Consider the following 17,099-nt stretch of genomic DNA (forward strand, 5'->3'; position numbering starts at 1 on the left):
AGCTGTGGATGGGCACCACTTGTGCCTGTGAGCGAGTTGGCACCAGAGCCAGACCACAGCGAGCTGTGCTGATCAGGGTGCCTGCAAGGCAGCCCAGAGACAAGTCCTGCAGCACAAGAGACCTGACCAGTTCCAGCCCCACCCATGGAACACAGCGTGAAAGCTGATAGGCAGTGTGTGACGGCAAATGTGATAAGCAGCTTAATGACTAACTGGGGGAGCTCTGCAAGGCTTGCAATAGGCAGGGGAACAGTATTTGTCTTCTTAATTGCTAAGAGCTGGAAATAATTTCCAAGAAATACTAGCTTAGCTAAACCAGGCACAGAATAAACACAAACTCATGCTGGGCAACCAACAATGCCTGCATTTACCCACGGGAACCTGCTCAGAAAAACACATTACCTGGCCACACCTCCAAACACATCCATCTTCTCAAAGACTGCATTAAACCAGTCTGAGGAAGATGTCCTTTCTGCCTGTCTTCTCCAGTCACTGTTTTTCTTGACAGTGATACAGATTATCTCAAGTCCTCTGAGCACTGTCAGCCACTCCTGAGCACTCACCAACCTAAGCCCACCTTCCACCTGCTCAGGACTTTCCTTCCTCCCACAGAATCACAGAATGAGTCAGGTTGGAGGTGGGGTCATCTGGTCCAACCTCCCTGCTCAAGCAAGGTCATCCTAGAACACACTGCACAGAATTGCATCTAGATGATTCTTAAGTATCTCCAGTGAGGGAGACTTCACAACCTCTCTGGGCAACCTGTACCAGTGCACAGTAAAGAAGTTTCCCATAATCAGGTAGAACTTCCTGTGCATCAGTTTCTACCCATTACCTCTTGTCCTGTTGCTTGGCACCACCAGGCAGGGCCTGGCTCCCTCCTTTGACACCATCCCTTCAGGTAACTATATATGTTGATGAGGTCCCCTCTCAATTGTCTCTTCTTGAGTCTGAACAGGCCCAGCTCAAACATGTTTAGCACACAGTGTTATTTTCATTCCTGCAATAATCTACTGGCACTCCACTTCTGACTTACTGTCTTTGAGAGCAGCATGTTTCAAGACCAATCATCATGAATATGAGTGTTAACAAGGTAGCAGTAGGAAGCAAAATGCTACATCCAATACATCTAAGCATCACTAGGATACTTGCCTCTGCAACAGAGATTCAGGTATGGCCACCCATAAGCAACAGAGAGATTGTAACATTCCTGAACTAGGTCCAAAAGTAGGACTTTTTCTGCTGCAGTCTCCCTTAGGGGATATAGGCTGCCTAGAGGACGATTTCTGAAACTTATCTTTAAGGACCATTCAACTTTCTGAAAGAGGTCCCTGGAATATCTCATTGTTTTTTGAGTCAGAAAAATAATTAATAAAGTATTCATTATTTAGAGAAAATACATTTTATTGGTTTAAGACAATTTTATTAACATAATTACAAATATTTTAATTTTGAAACATTCATATCATTTTACATTTGCCTCAGGTCTTAACATGTCAGGATGGACTCTTTACCGAGTCAGCTCAGTATATATTAACAATTGTAATGCCACTTGTTAAGTATCTAGGGGGTGTTCTTTTGTTTACATTTAATTAATTCTACCTTGCAGATCACCTTTCAATGCGTTATGGAATACTACAGGCTGATTTACTACAATTTATGTAGCACTATCCCTAGAGCCTTTTGATCTTCAAACAAGGTGAGAAAAAGCAAATCCCCAGGAATCCCCTTAGCCAGGCTCTTTTGCAATCCACACTCCTCCCTCAGCCTCTCCTCATCACCACATAACATGGCTCTGTAAAATTAGAAATGCTTCTATGGAAGATAACTATTGTGCTCTTGCCAAAGCATGACACCTGTATGTGAGAGCACAGGATTGTTCCTTTTACACTCTGCTCATTTTCCTTTTCAGATCATCATATGACACAAATCCTGTAACTGCTACCTGAAGTTGGACTGTAAGCTACTTGAGCAGGGCCTTATCTCTGACAGTAATTCCCTGTCTCGTACCACCTATTGTTCCCTCGACCAATCACTTTGTGTTTTATGAACCAGTCTAGAGCTTTCACTAAAGTCACTTTGTGCTGAGCCACATTCTGAATCCCCATGATAGGGGAATGTAAAAGAAAATGATACCCATACCAAAATACCCTACTGAGACAAGGCCAATAGACCTGGAGCTGAGAAATATGAATGGGATCAGGTTTTAACCTGTCAAAGTGTGTTAAGAACTGATAATTTTGAATGCTCTGGACTGTTAAAGAGTTGATCTTACCACTGGCCCTGTCTGGTTTGGATCTCAGCATGCTGACATACAGATCATCTCTTTTTCTATGCCAAGCTGGACTCACTCAACTCAGCAATAAACCTCCTATGGACCACAGAATGCTGGAGTTTCCCTCTGTATCACTTTCTCCTCTAAGAAGTATGTTTTCTCTGTATTTCTGGTATGATACACCAGATTCACGAATTTCAGGGAAAAAAATCTGCACTGAGAAAAAAATCTCCAGCAGTTTTTTTCTCAGCACTGATAACATTAGGCTCCACATTTAAAAAAGGTTATATACATTGATATCCTCCAAATTAGTACAGAAATGCTTCTGGCTTTTTTCTCCCTTTACTGGGCATACTCTTTCAGAGCCCAAATCCTCCCATGGGACTTTCTAAGCTATCTGTCTGCCTGTAGCTACTTCTGCTATGGGAATGAAGGCTCAAGAGGGGGTATGGGGACAGGAGGGGTCCTGCTTACCTCGTAGAAGAGCCCTTCAGGGAACTGCTGAAAGCACTGGGCGCAGACGAAGCACTGCTCATGGTACAGCTCACCATTGCTGTTGACAATTTTCTCATCAGGGGCAAAGCCCCCCCTGCAGCGCTCGCAGATGGCATTTGCGAGTGCGTTCGCCATGTTGCTGGCATTAAAAAAAAAAAAAAAAGAAATAGAAAATTAGCCTAAATACACAACAACACCGGTTGTTGGTCTTCCCCCCTCCCCACACCAGCCCAAACTACATCAACCTAATGCTAAGCTGCTCAACACAAGTTTTTCAATGAACGTCATGGCTTGTGGCATCTCCTCAAAAATAAAACTAACCACTTCTCCCTGCTCCCTAACTCTTTAGAAACAAAATCCCTGTGATGTGCTCTAATTAATTAAAAACCCCAAACAGAAATGTTGACACTACGGACACATTTTTATGGTTAAAAAAGACAGGCAATTCAAAGTACTATAAGAATTATGAAATACATTAAAATTACTGGAAACAAGGGCAATTATTAACAATGATTGAGAACTGGCATCACATAAGAAAACATGAATTATTAATTGTAAACCAATTCCTAATTCTAATATATATATATAACAGCATTAGTTCAGAGCTCTAAATAAATAATGTGAAAGAGTGTGCAGGATCTAGTCTGGCAGATATTAGCGAAAACCAGAGTAGTTAAATAATTATCCTTTATACGAGCTCTGCATAACTTGAAGTCATTTTACAAATTTAGTTTGAAGTCATGGGATTTTTGATTGGCTTGTTAGGATTTATCTCAGGGAGCTCAGCTCATGATGTACCAGCTCATAGCCCACTCCAGGGCCGAGGGGGAGGATGTAATGCTCTGGCTGACCCACCGCAATCCACACACAGGCCAACACAAGCTGGCAAACCCGTACCAGGGATGCAAAGAAATACTGAAACAGCAACCTTGGCTGCTTCTCAAAGGCACAGGACTAAAAAAATGGCAGTGTGGTAGCTGTCCACATCTGCAGAAGGTAGTACAGCTGTGTTTCAGTTAATTAGGGCCAGAAAAAGGTTCTTTAGATTTTTCCTTTACAAACATTTTCTTACTCATATCTAGACTCCCAAAGCGATGCCTTCCAGGATCACCTCTCTGCCCTAATACCATGTGGTAGCAGAGAGCAAATACAGAGCAATGGTCTAGTTTCATTACAATCTGATCTCAGCTGACAAAACCACGGACTCAAACATCTATCTGGAAGGTTATTAGACAAGTGACATTATTTTAAACACATGTGCATGCATGCATACATTTTGATACAGCTATCATGCTGTGCTTCTAAGTGCAGAGCATGCAGTCCTCTGCACGATGCCAAGCCTTCCTTCTTATCCCTTCAAGGGCTCCCACCATGTTCAACAGGAATTGAATTCATTCCTTGCACACCATCCAAGGGAGCAAGCTAATACCTAGCATGTGGTTCAAAATGGAATGTGTTTTATCTATTTCTTACACTATCTCACAGAAGAGCCCTACGCAAGGTCACATCTGACATGTTATTATTAGCTGGCACTTCTTTTCTCTCTCTCTCTCTCTTGATCTCTGCAGATGAGGAAAACAGTAACTGCAATCCAAATATCCACTGCCCTCACAGTGAAAACAAGTGGGAAAATTTCACATGAAGATGGGATGCAGGATGGTCTAACCCATACATAACAGACAGACCTATGGACAAACTGCAGTGACTATACACATAAGGAGTGATCAACTATAAAGCTTGCCAATGGTCTTCATGGACTGCGTATGCTTTCTGTGGGGCAAAACCTCAGTCAATTTCCCCATCCTCCTTACCAATCTAAATGAAGAATAATCACAAGAGAAACTGGGATCTTTCATCATCACTTCAACAGTGCTCGAGCATTAAGGATGTTAAGCGCTGTCATACGTAAAGTATAATCCAAGCAAAAACATGAAAGAAAGTTCAAAACCAAATGAAAACAAAGTTTTCCTCTTCAGGAAAAAGTGCTTTACTTTCAAACACATCATATATATAAAACAAGTGAAGTATGTAATACTTCCGCATTAATGAAGCAGTTTATCCATTTGCCCAGAATAACTGGCAAACAACCTGAAGGCAGAGAGACTACTTTACAATTTCCAACCCCAGTTTTACTGCTGATAAAAATTTCTGATGCAATTAATGATGAAATTTAAAATAATTCAAATTTTAGTTGACAGTTACAACTGGCAATGTTTCAAGCAGAACAGTGGCAAAGGTTGGATGAGAGAACAGCCTGCTCAGATCTTGGATCATAAAATACATTATGTACAATACACCAGTAATGTCACTGGAGTTACACCCCAAAGCTGAACAGAATTAACTTACAATCTTGCATAAAAGTCACAAAATTCTTTGTAGAGTTTTATTTCACTGTGCCTACGTTGCAATTTTGACACTGGTTTCTCGCCTTCATTTCCTGCAGAGTTGTGAGCTTCAGGAGTGACCTTGTATGCAACCTCTTCATCCTCTGGGATGGGGTACGGCTGAGCTCTGCGCTGGAAGTCCATCTCACTCCGATTGCTTTCCTGGGTGTATATATTCTATGCTTATACTGCAAAGAAGCTGTAGGCAAAGTCTGCAAAACGGTATGCTGGATTTCCCCTTGTTCCCAGCAAAGTGATTTACTTTTAACAGCTCCGTGTCATGTAGCTGGAGCTACTGAGCGCCCTCCTAGAGCTTCAAGTTAAAAGTTCAGTGGTGGGGCTGTGAGCCTGTCACGCTGAGATTTACTGAGGCTGGCTGTGCACAGAGGAGAACACTCCCCTGCCAGGCCCTTATGTAAACTGGCATGCTGGAAAGGGTCTTTGCTGCTGGCTGCTGACAGAAACTGCCCAGCAGAGCTGTGGTATGAGTACCCTATGTGAGCAAGTAAGTTCACCACCAAACTTGTCTGCAGCTTCTTTCTGCTGAGGGGGGTTGTTTCGGTTTTTGAGACAAAACTTCAGGAGGAAACACTCCAGAATGAGTGTTCCTCCCCTTTTCCTCCTTCAATGAGACAAATGGGTCACAAGGAGTGAAAGTGGGAAAAAGAAACCAAACTGTTTATTAACACACGAACAAAACAGGGTAGAACAGGACTAAAAAAAAAACCAAACTCAAAATACAACAAATTCCCGGAGAGGGAACAGACACTCGGGCTCGGATCAGCCGGGGCCACCCGGCAGGCTCCCCAGACCGGCGAGGAGGGAAGGGAGGCAATGAGGCAAGGGGAAGAGAAGGGGAAAAAGAACAAGAAAAAAAACCCAACAGAACCTTTTCCCAGCTAGCTGGAACACAAAGGGAAGCAAAAAGCAGCACAGCGCTCCCGGCGCACTCCCTCCCGAGCCCCGCCGAGACCCCCCAGAGCCGCCGGGCCCCGCTGAACTGCCCCGCACTCGTCCTGTGGCTCCGGGCCGGGTCCGTCTTAGAGGCACAGCGTCCTTGGGCAGTGAGCGGACGGCTAAGGAATAAAGCGGATTCATAACATCAGCCCAGGACAGGGGTGGAGGCAGATTCTAACAATATTTTATCATGGGCAAAGCAGCAGTGGAAAGCAGGAAGACTCCTGTCTCCAGGTAAATATTGCTTTAATGCTACAGTATGTTAATTACCTTGTAAAAATGGCCTTTAATACTCCACCTGTGTCTTCTAAGTCATATGAATTTATCTATAAGTGTCTTTCCTCTTGGCAGTACTTCAGACAGAAAATTTGATTTCTGTTGTGCTTCTCAGGCCATTAACTAAGCTGACAGGCATGCCATAATAGACAATATATGAAGGAGGAAAACCAAAGCTTTATTTCCAGTGATGTACTGCATTTAGAACAACTATCCAATGTAAAAAAACTAACTGAAATAGGATTTGCAGCTAATAATTACATTCCTTCAAGCTCTCCCTGTTTGAAGCACAGTGCTTGTGGCAGATGTGGGATTCTCAGCTTCTTGCACTTTCTAACTGCAGAAAAGGAAGGCTTTTGGGAAGCCCTCCTGAGTAACTAACTGGCTCAGCCTTGTTAGCAATCAGTTGAACTGCAGAACTGCATGCACTTTGTGCTCATGACACACAGCACACAGGTATCTGAAGAATCTGCTAGACTTTGAGAGGGCATGTGAAAGCAGAGGATGACAAGAAGGAGACAAGCAACGGGAACAAGTAGAGAAACTAGAACTAGAAGATCAGAGAATCACAGAATCATTTAGGTTGGAAAAGACCTCAAGAGCACTGAGTCCAACCATTAAACTAACACTGCTACATTCACCACTAAACCATGTTCCCCAGGTGTCACATCTATACATCTTTTAAACACCTCCCGGAATGGTGACTCCACCACTTCCCTGGGCAGTCTGTTCCAGTGTTTGACAACATTTCCGTGAAGAAATTTGTCCTGATCTCCAATCTAAACCTCCCACGGCACAACGTGAGGCCATTTCCTTTTGTCCTGTCACAGGATATGACAGAAGGTCTAGTCAAGGCTACAGTCTCTTAATATACCTGCATCTTCCTAGGACCTACTACAGAGGGTCTGGCTGATGACGGTTTTTTGGCCATATCTCTCACCAGCAGCTGGGACAGCTTGCTCAGCAAGCGTACAGCAGCCCACACACCCCTCTCCATGCAGGCCAGAGCTTGCATGCAGCTGCCTTCCTGAGCTCAGCCAAAACAGTCCTACACTGCTGCTTCTGCTGACAAATTTGTGGAATGGGTTTGGTCAGTGTCTTTCCTTCACTTCCCCTCAAAAAGGAGCAACCCCTAGGCAAGCTATTTCCCTGTGTAGGTGGGACCCAGGCAGCATGACCTGGCTTATTTTCCTGTCCGTAGGTGTGATTATTCATCCTATGCCAGAGCTACCAGCAGTCACAAGCTCTAACAGGCTAAGGAGGCTGCACCCTCACCACTGACACAGCTTGGCTGCAGCTCAAGCCCTATTTTTATCTGTCATGGGGCAAGCTCCAGATGAAGCAATGCTCAGGTTGTAGCCCTAGGCCACAAAGATCTTGCCAGAGCACCACTGCAGTCCTGGAACAAAAGGTTTCTGCATTCTCTGGAGCACCAGTGATGAAAATGAGCAGTGTCTGCCAAAAGATATGCAGGTATAGTGATGCCAGTTCTGCTTCTTCGTCTTGCTTCTCAACGCTTTGTGCACAGGTCAATGCTGAGCTTCTGTAGGTATAAAAAACTCCAGCAAGACTGACTGCAATGGACTAAAAATGCTGATTCATCCAGGATTAGTGCAGGTGCACAAAGCCACTAAGATAAGAAACAGCAAGTCAGCCTATCTCTTCCTCTTATCGCTATTTTCTCAACAATTTCCCAAATGTTTTCCTGTAGTTTGTCCCAGATCACAGACAATTCTCCTGGGAAGATGCTGCTGCAAATCAAAAGTGCCCTGTAAAGTTTTTCTCCTGGTGGACTACTACAATTCTTGCAGTAATCTGAAATCCACAGGTGACCAACGTGGCTAGAAGCCACTTCTGCTGTCTCATGTCCTCTCTGGTCAACAAGAAAACATTTGCTTGCTTCTTCAGCTTGCTACTGTGCAATGTTCTGCATGGCTGTAGCACAGCAAGTAGTACAGCAAGTTAGTGCAGCAAGATGTCCATCCAAAAAGCCTGGTTTAATCTTCCTAGTATTTTTCAAGAAGCAGTCCTTCAAACATAGGGCTCCATATGTGCAATAAGTAGAAGCTGCCTGGTTCTCCAGTCATATTACCATTGCTGCTGGTGAAATGACTCCCAATGTTTTCCATTAAGCAAGAAAGGAGCTTGACAGGAGTTTAAAAAGGGCCTTTCTGCTACTGAACCGAAACACAGCTTCTACTGTGAAGGTCTGGTAATCCACAAATCCATAGCAGCTGGCTATCTTTCTCTTTTCTGTCATTTTGCAGGAGGCATGCTGCCAAGATCTGAAATACATTGTTAAAAATACACTGCATTTTCATTAGGGAATTCTAGGCTACTCTGAAGTGAAGTTGTCCATGGGGAGTGGGAAGCATATAAGGGGCTGTTTTGCAGTAGCAGCAGCTTCCCAAGGGCATTCCCTGGGAAATGGGACAAAACATACCAGCCTGTTGTTAAAGATGCAGTGTTATGGAGAAAAGGGAGAAGTTGAGCGTTTAACTAGAAAAGGTAGGTATGAAATAAAAAGACAGTCTCGTCTTGGCACACTGAGGATCTTATCAGAAGCCAAATCTGGTGGTAGGGAAGATGCTGAAAGAAATGGTAGAAGAGGGAGAGAGGAAGAAGTGTCCCGCTGCAGTTACCAGAAGGGCTTTAGTAAACAATAGCAAAAATAGCTGCACGGCCTAATCCCTGCTGAAGGATGACTGCCGCCTCACTCCACGCTGCTTTCTCTGGGAGAGCTTTCCAGTCAGGCTGCCCATGCTGGTGGCTGCCAGGGGCAGACAGGGACTCTTACAGAGACGACTCGGTGGCCAGCCAAGCCTGCTGAGCATTTCACTCCGTGCCACAAATAGCCGTGCGGCGCAGTCACGGCTCCAAACAAGGTCCTTGGCAAAGGCAGCTGCTGCTTGGCAACCTATTTGTGCCACCGTGACATATCGCTGCACCGCCGGCGCTGCAGGGAGGCCAAATGGCCCATCGGGACACGCCGGGGGGATGAGTAATCACAGTGCATCCCACCACTTCCCCCACAGGTACGTGTGGTTTTATTTTAATGATGTATTAACAGATGCTATGCAGTGGCTCTCAAACGCAAAATACAGAACAACCTAGAACAGAACTTTGGCTGCAAAAGATGCGTGGGCTGGCAGTGCCCTGCTCTGATTTCTGCACCAACATTTTGAAGCACTAGTTGACCTTTGGTGGGGGTTTTTTATTGAAATTAAAAACACTCCTGGGTTCTGGTTGCTGCAATTGTTTATCTCTTAAGCAATAAAATACTTTCCATGTTAAGCTGGTCTCCTAAGGCAGTTCGAAAGAAGGCATGAATCTTTTATATAACAAAAATGCACATTACAGGTAGGATTTTCACATATGCTCAGCACTGCTGTAACTACTGTTTCTATTAAAAATGATGAAAAACCATCTCAAAACCACTACAGTAAAAACCAGGTGAATTCTGAGTGCTCTTAAAAGCTTAATTCTTTAGATTTCACCTCAAAATGCATAATTAAGCTTATATGGTGGGAGTTTAAACAGGGCAAACAAAAAGGCAATTCTAGTTGTTTCATATACTTCAGTATAAATTTATTCTAGTATAAACATGTCCAAAAAATGCTTTGGTCTCCGCAGACAGAGAAGGTTCACATTCCATCTCTCCATAAGGAAGTAAACATAACTGGAATAGACAGGTAAGCAGCACCTTCCCACACAATGTTTTATCAATAATTCAAGCACAGTGAAAAATCAGCCTGACAGAATTTGTAGAAAGGGAGAGCAATATGCAACTGCAGCATTTTCCTGTTTTAAGTAATATTTCAGCAAAGTATTGTGTTTTCTTCCTGCTGGTTACAAGTATTACCAAATGAAGCCATGCTCCATGTAAACCAAGTAATGACTTCTGTGTACAGATATTTGATACTCTTTAAAAGAGTCATCTCTTCCTCCCCCACTATTATTTTTTTTTAATCCTGTGCAGACAGGAAAAACAAAACAACAGACACAGTATCATGTATGAGAAGCTCACAAACTCCAATAATTTTGTGTTGCAGAAGACACAGTATATTATTGGTTATTCTTGAAATTTGCACCCTGTGTAGCTGACTGCATGCCTACCTCAACGTGGTATCCAAATTCTGTATCCAAAGTCCTCCAACTCTATAAATTTCAAAGATGCATTTGCACTGATGCATTTCATATAGCATTTACAGCCTCATTTCCAATTTAAGAATAATAAAAAAGGTCAGCCACTCAATACGAGAGGCTGCACATCAAATATCCCTGAGACACCTACTGTGAAAAGAACCATCTTTTCAAGTCTGAAGAAATAAGATCAGGCCCTCCAAGCTCCAAAAAAAGTGACAGGACAAGAAGAAACAACCTCAAGTTGCATCAAGGGAGGTTTAGATTGGACATTAAGAAAAAAATGTTCATGCAAAGGGGTGTCAAGCACTGCCCAGAGAAGTGGTAGAGTCACCATCCCTGAAACTATTTAAAAGACAAGGAGATGTGGCACTTGTACACATAGTTTAGTGGTGGACTTGGCAGTGCTGGGTTATTGGTTGGACTTGATAACCTTAAGAGGTTGTTACAACCTAAATGATTCTATGATTCTAAAACAATGCAGTGACATCTTTCTCTTTAGGGTAACAGTTTCCTAGCACCAGTATTCAGTTCATGTCATCTGTCACTGACATCTACCAAAAATCCTCCACTGAATCCTCAGTGTAATGGCAAATGCCAGCCTTTGATTCTGCCTGAGTCATCTGCCTGCACTATGTGGAACCAATGTTTTGACAAACACCATGACCTGAGTGGTTCATCCAGGAGCTATAATTATTATTATGACTCAACATAACACCCCAGCAATCAGGAGAGACTTCCAGTACATCCATGCAGCTCCTTGTAGGGCAGAGAGAACTGCAACACCAGGCTTCCCAGTTCACAGCAACATCCTTATAGTCACATCTCCACTGGAGACACCATGCTGTGGACTGATCTTCAGCTTTAGTAACCTGCATGTCACACACATCTTTTATTATTACTTTCTTTGTATTAATCTACACTTTCAGCAACATAATTTCTTCTCACCTTCATTAGTCTGAGCTTCTATATGACAAAGTACAAAGTTTTTCATTGCCTGAATTAATTCATTTTGAGAAGATGTACAATGTGTTATAGCAAACATCTCCTCAGCTGTTCCTCCTCTCACACACATGCTAAATTGTAATTATTAGTTACTCCAGGTTTTGATTTCACATTTTTCTCTTCCTACATTCACTACAGCATCACCAGGCTTTAAAACCTGCAGAGGATGGCAGACAGCTAAGTCATCTGCAGTCAATACTGCAGCATGAAATAACAGCCCTAATATTCAACAGGCAAGAGAACAACCAGGAGCAGTGTATGTTCTGAAGACTCAAGAATGAGTAATGTGTCAACAAATAACACTAATACAAAATAGCATTGCTTTCCTATGTCATTACAACGGTTTTAACATTTAGGGTTATGCAAACTGAAGGTCTTCAACTCATACTTTATTAGCTATTCAGTGCTAGTAGCAGACCTGCCAAGTAAACATGAACAAATTTCAGTAGCAGCTTGTGCAAAGCAAGATTTCCATGCATTTTTCTGGCAGAAGGTTTGGCAACTATTGCCAGGTGTTTTTTAAAGTAATTGTTTCTGTCCCAACACCTGACTAATCCTCAATGAGTAAAGCAGCAGTGGACAGCTACGGTATCCATTATAACACTTGTGAGGGAAGAAGATGTAGAAGTTACCCCTTGCAACAACATACTGCTGGGATCATCTGGAAGAGCAGCATTTTTTTTGCTTGACAGAACAGAATCAAAGGAAAGAGGGAGGATGACAGGGGCTTGTCCTTTCAATCAGAGGCATTCGAGCCCTGCCAAGACTCCTGCTTTGCTACATACCATGGAGAAGTGGGTGTAATCTGAGGAGTAGCTTTAGAAAGCATTTCAGAAAGCATCTTAGTTTAAAACTAAGCAATTACTTGTACACTTCAGACAAAATGCAAGACCTGCAGCTTGGTAGTTCACGGAGTTATGCTATTCTGAAGCTGCATTGCTACAATGTCCTTTAGAAAAGTATATATATTGGGACCAGCTTTGCAATGTATCAGAAATACAGGGTATGCTTCACTTCAGTTTCTGAAGTCAGTGAGAAGAAATGTACGAAACAAAAACTGAAAAGCCAAATATTGAGCAGGACAAATAGCTTTCAATGCAAACTTCCTGTACTGGAAAAAGGGCCAGTAAAAAAAAAAGCCAGGGCAGTTTTGAGTCATGACTCTGAGTGGGAGACCAATAGTTGCATAGAAACAAGAGTTCAAAAAGGTAGACTCACCTCGGGATCAAGAACTTCATGATCTATGAAGAGTGTGGCATGCATGGATTTAACATGCTAGAAAAGTCAAACATCATTTCACATTTGCTCTACCTTTGTCCACTCATTCCTTGCTGGAACAGCTTGAATGTTTTGAATCTTTCATTTTAAAAAGAACAGCTGAGAAATGCTGCCAGGCATTGCTATCTGTGTCTGCCAGTATGTAGCTTTCTTTGAGGCTAATAGTAAAAAGTTCTTAATTCATTTTCTTCTGCTCTATCATGGCCATTAGGGCAGCCAGAAACAGCAGAAAAGCTACAAGGAAATATGTCACAGAAGTCAGAACCCAAATTCCTCTTGTTGGACAAAAGACTCCAAAAAGATCAGAAAGGTTCATCTATAAAGACATATCACAGGATGACTTAGAATCTGCTGGCAAAATTGAGCAGTATCATCAAAAAACACTGCTCACAGAGCATTATATATGAAGCCATCATTTCAGAATGCTATCAGAAACTACCTAAAATGAGAATTTCTACAAAGCTGGCAGATACACAGATGAAAACTGAACAATGACAGCCTAAAGCTGCTATGACAAATCAAGCAAGGAAAAAAATAACACACAACTATGTGTACTACAGCATCAGGTACTACACATGAAAACTCAGAGCATTGAGTGATTTGGCAAATGCCCTGAGATTGCTGGGTGCAAAGCAAAACCAGAGGAGTTAATTGAAGGAAAAAACACTGAATGCCACAAGCTCTGTAGAAAGTCACTGACCCACAGCTGGTGGCAAGCTGGAATTACTACCAAGGGCAATCCCATAAAAGGCCCACTCTTTCCTTCTACCTCCCTCCACAGGCATCAGCCTTTGGCCATCCTCAGAAGCAGCATACTTGGCAAGCTAGAGCTGTTCCCATGCCTGGAGAGCATCACGTAAAAGGCTCATGGTCCTCTTGAGGACACTGTGTCAGTTAGCTTCGGGTTTCCTGGAACAGCTCAGAGACCTCAGGAAAACAAAAAATATAAAGAAAGGGAATCCAAACTTACAACCTTCAAACTTTTCTTCCAGATGCCTGCAAGTTGGTAATTTTTATTAAGTGGTAATATTGGCATAATTTAGTTTTTCTCTTCTGTGTGTAAATTCACTTCAGCGTGACAGACTGCATTCAAAGGACAGCTTAATTATAATGAAGAATAATAAGCAATCGCAGTACATTGTCTTTAGAGAACACCTCTGATTAGGTGTCATCAGGACACACGAAAACAATAGCAAAAGAAAAGAAATGCACAATTTACCTTTAGTCAGCTAATCCTGTAAATAAGAGCAGTGAAAATCTTAATTGCTATAATCATCGAAGCTTACATGTTTACTAAAATCATAGATTTAAGAGGAAAAGTAGTTACTACTCGGGCTGATGTTACACAAGCAGCTATCTCCAGTCATTTGGAGTCCCAGGAGGTCACAGTCCAGGTGAGCAAGTCAAACAAAATGGCTTAGTTGTTATGTAATGTAGGAGACAAGGGGTGAGAGAGAAGGCAAGCAAAAAAGGGTGTGTTCCTCAGGAGTTATTTTAACCCCTAGAGCAATGAAAAGTACAGCACAAATGAACAGTAAAGCCTCTAGTCATTTGGATACCTCAAACTAAGGCTCAATGCAAATTCTAAGTATCCCAATATTAAAATCTAACCATGAAGCATATTTTTGCTGGCTGTAAATTACTCTAATTAATGGTACCAATTCAGTGTTACATTTACATGGACAAATCCCTTCTTCAATTAGAACAGCTAGCAAACCAAAGTGTTTCTTAGTTCAAAGCTCCCAAGCACCTGATTCAAATGAGTATTTGTAGCACGCAGCTCTCCACTATTCTAGCAGAGTTATTAACCAGAGCAAACGAAGAAGCAAAATTGTTTTGTGTCTTAGCAGTTCTTTGAAAGTTTTTCCTGCTTTAATAAATTAATCGCTTTTTTAACCAATGTATGGAACAAGTACTGCTTCACCTGCTGACACTGGCACGGTGAGCAAGTTAAACAACTCTCACAGAAAGCAGCCATATAAATGTTAACATTGGTGATGCTATAAAGAAATATTACCAGGAGAAATCAAATTTAAGTAAGCTTCCAGGTGCAGACAGATCTTTTATTTTCTCCTTAACCTGCTCTCAGTACCCTAAAGCATCTGAAGGCTCAACAGGTGCCTGGTTTCCCAGACAGTCCCTGAACAGCATTTTCATTCCTTCTTCCTAGGAAGAGCAGATCTTCAGGGCTGATGTGCAGCTGGAAACAGCTGTACATCTTGTCTGGCAGCTACATATGTGCTTTTGATGGCAGATTAAGGAGATCTGTGACCTTTCACACCTCCCAAATGCTGCATTTCATAAAGAAAGGGAGACACTCAGCCCTACCGTGTTGCCAGTGGGGGGGATTTTATTAATTTGTTTCTTTTTACACTCGCCTACAAGCCTTGCTGTGCAGAGCCTATCCCCCTAAGGCTCAGTGGGATGTAACCATGTGCTTATGCCTCCTGTTTCATCTGCAAGGAAGTCTTTGTGCATGAAATTCTGGGGCACATCCACATGCCTTCCAGCCTGGAGTCAATGTTCAGAGGCAGGCAGGAGCCTGAACAGATCCAGCAGAAGACTGCCTGCACCTACTCAAACACATGTATCCCTCAGCTTCAGCAGCAGAGAGCAAAGGGAATGCAGATACTCTAAAACTATTAATATGGAAAACATCTACAGTGCTTTCTGCACAGGAGAGCAGAGCAGTGAATTACGTGTGACTGACAGCCACTGATGGAAGCTCATCAATGATTATTTATTGTAAATGCGGAAATTTACTGTTTGGTAAAAACTTGAGACTAACCTCTTCACAAATTGTTTACATTTTTAATGGCATTTGAATGCATATAAACTTAGAAAAGAGAGTTACAGATAGTAGCTAACAGTGATTAAATTCACTTTTAAGTGTAATTGTCAAAAAAACCCCAAAGATAATTGCCTCTGCTTTTGCCAGTACCTTGTACTGAGCTCTGCAAATTAATAGCACCAATTTTTTTAGAGGAATCATTCTATTTCTAAAAAACCCATGAGATGAGAAGGGGAAAGAGCAAAAATAGCTGGAATACTGCTACTGCTAAGTGACTCCTAATGATTAATCATAAATATATGTGTACAATTTCCTTTGCATCCCATTTTCTGAGAAAAGCAAGAAAGAATAGCTCAGCATACAGTCAGAATTTTTTACATGCCATTTCTAAAGACAAAGCAAGACAAGACCTACAGGAGATGTCATTTTTTTCCCACTAAATCAATATAGCTGGAAAAGAACAGGTCTTCAGAACAGTCTGTTCTGAAAAGCAGATTTCTCAGGTTGCATTTAGTTCAATGACTGTCGCATCTGTTGCACACAATGAAGTGCCTGGCATCCTCTTGCATTTTGAACTCTGCACCCAGGGAGCATAATTAAAGTTTATGAGCTGGTGAGTCTGCTCAAACAGGCAAAGAGGGGTCTGCATTCAGCGCCCCTACTTCAGTGGAGGTCTAAACCAAGCACATTTTTGTACTGTGCAAGTTCAAGAAAAGGATGAACTATCCAGACCACCTTTTACATGGCACAGACAGGCTGCAGCTCCCTAAGAAGTCAGTAAAGCACCAGTTTTAATCTGCTCTAGCAGCAGATTAGAAGGCTGCCAGAAAGCCTCTAAGGTTTGTTAAGTGATGCGTGGAGTGAGACAGAAAGAGAAGCCAAATTTCCCATCCCCATCAATATGCTGTGATGTCAGGACAAATTAAACATATGTGACACATTACATGACAAACATATGTTCTGGTGCACATTTAGGAGTTTCAGTACATTGTTTCACAGTGCCCTAATTATTAGTAGTCTCACATGTTTCAAGTACAAATGACACTGACATTCCTAGGAAAGAGCAAAGGCAGAATTTTGGCACCAAGCCCTGCTGAGTGGCTTTGTAATGCCAACACTTGGCTATGTCTCAGCCACAGTTTGCAGGTACACAGGTCCCTGTCCTACCAGGCACATCTGGCTCCTGCTGTGATGGCTGGACCCAGCAGCTGAAATAAAAGGTTTTAATACAGAAGTTCTCAGTGGGTGTCCTGGGGACACTGGCATCTTGAGTACATTTTGGCCCAGCATTAAAAGAACACTGTTGGAACTGAGAAGGCAGGTTTCAGTGAACTGTTGCTAGAGGGCTGATATTATTTAACACATCTGGATTAATATGTATGTAAAACAAAATACAAAGGTACTAGAACAAAGAACTGGAGAGAGATACTATGAGAGGGCATTGCAAAGCCATGGGTGGCAAGATATATTTAGCAGACATAAAAGAAACCTCTTG

General features: G+C 42.4%; 1 protein-coding gene and 1 long non-coding RNA gene across 7 annotated transcripts in view; one reads left to right on the forward strand and one right to left on the reverse strand.

Moving 5' to 3' along the window:
• Positions 1-17,099, reverse strand: part of LIMS1 (LIM zinc finger domain containing 1) — a 69,702-nt gene that overhangs the window by 13,792 nt on the left and 38,811 nt on the right. For 4 of the 6 annotated variants that reach the window (XM_069004963.1, XM_069004973.1, XM_069004981.1 and 1 more), the window contains exon 2: positions 2,750-2,909. In XM_069004963.1, coding sequence (XP_068861064.1) covers positions 2,750-2,909 — 160 coding nt within the window. Of the gene's footprint in view, positions 1-2,749; positions 2,910-5,116; positions 5,794-17,099 lie in introns of those variants that run through there. The other 2 variants (XM_069004945.1, XM_069004935.1) reach the window with 2 other exon arrangements.
• LOC138105236 (uncharacterized) lies at positions 7,078-13,769 on the forward strand. Its single transcript, XR_011148427.1, has 3 exons — positions 7,078-9,422; positions 10,021-10,079; positions 11,674-13,769. It is a non-coding gene; the product is annotated as an uncharacterized lncRNA (long non-coding RNA).

This window comes from Aphelocoma coerulescens, chromosome 1, assembly GCF_041296385.1.
Source record: "Aphelocoma coerulescens isolate FSJ_1873_10779 chromosome 1, UR_Acoe_1.0, whole genome shotgun sequence".
Classification (NCBI taxonomy): domain Eukaryota; kingdom Metazoa; phylum Chordata; class Aves; order Passeriformes; family Corvidae; genus Aphelocoma; species Aphelocoma coerulescens.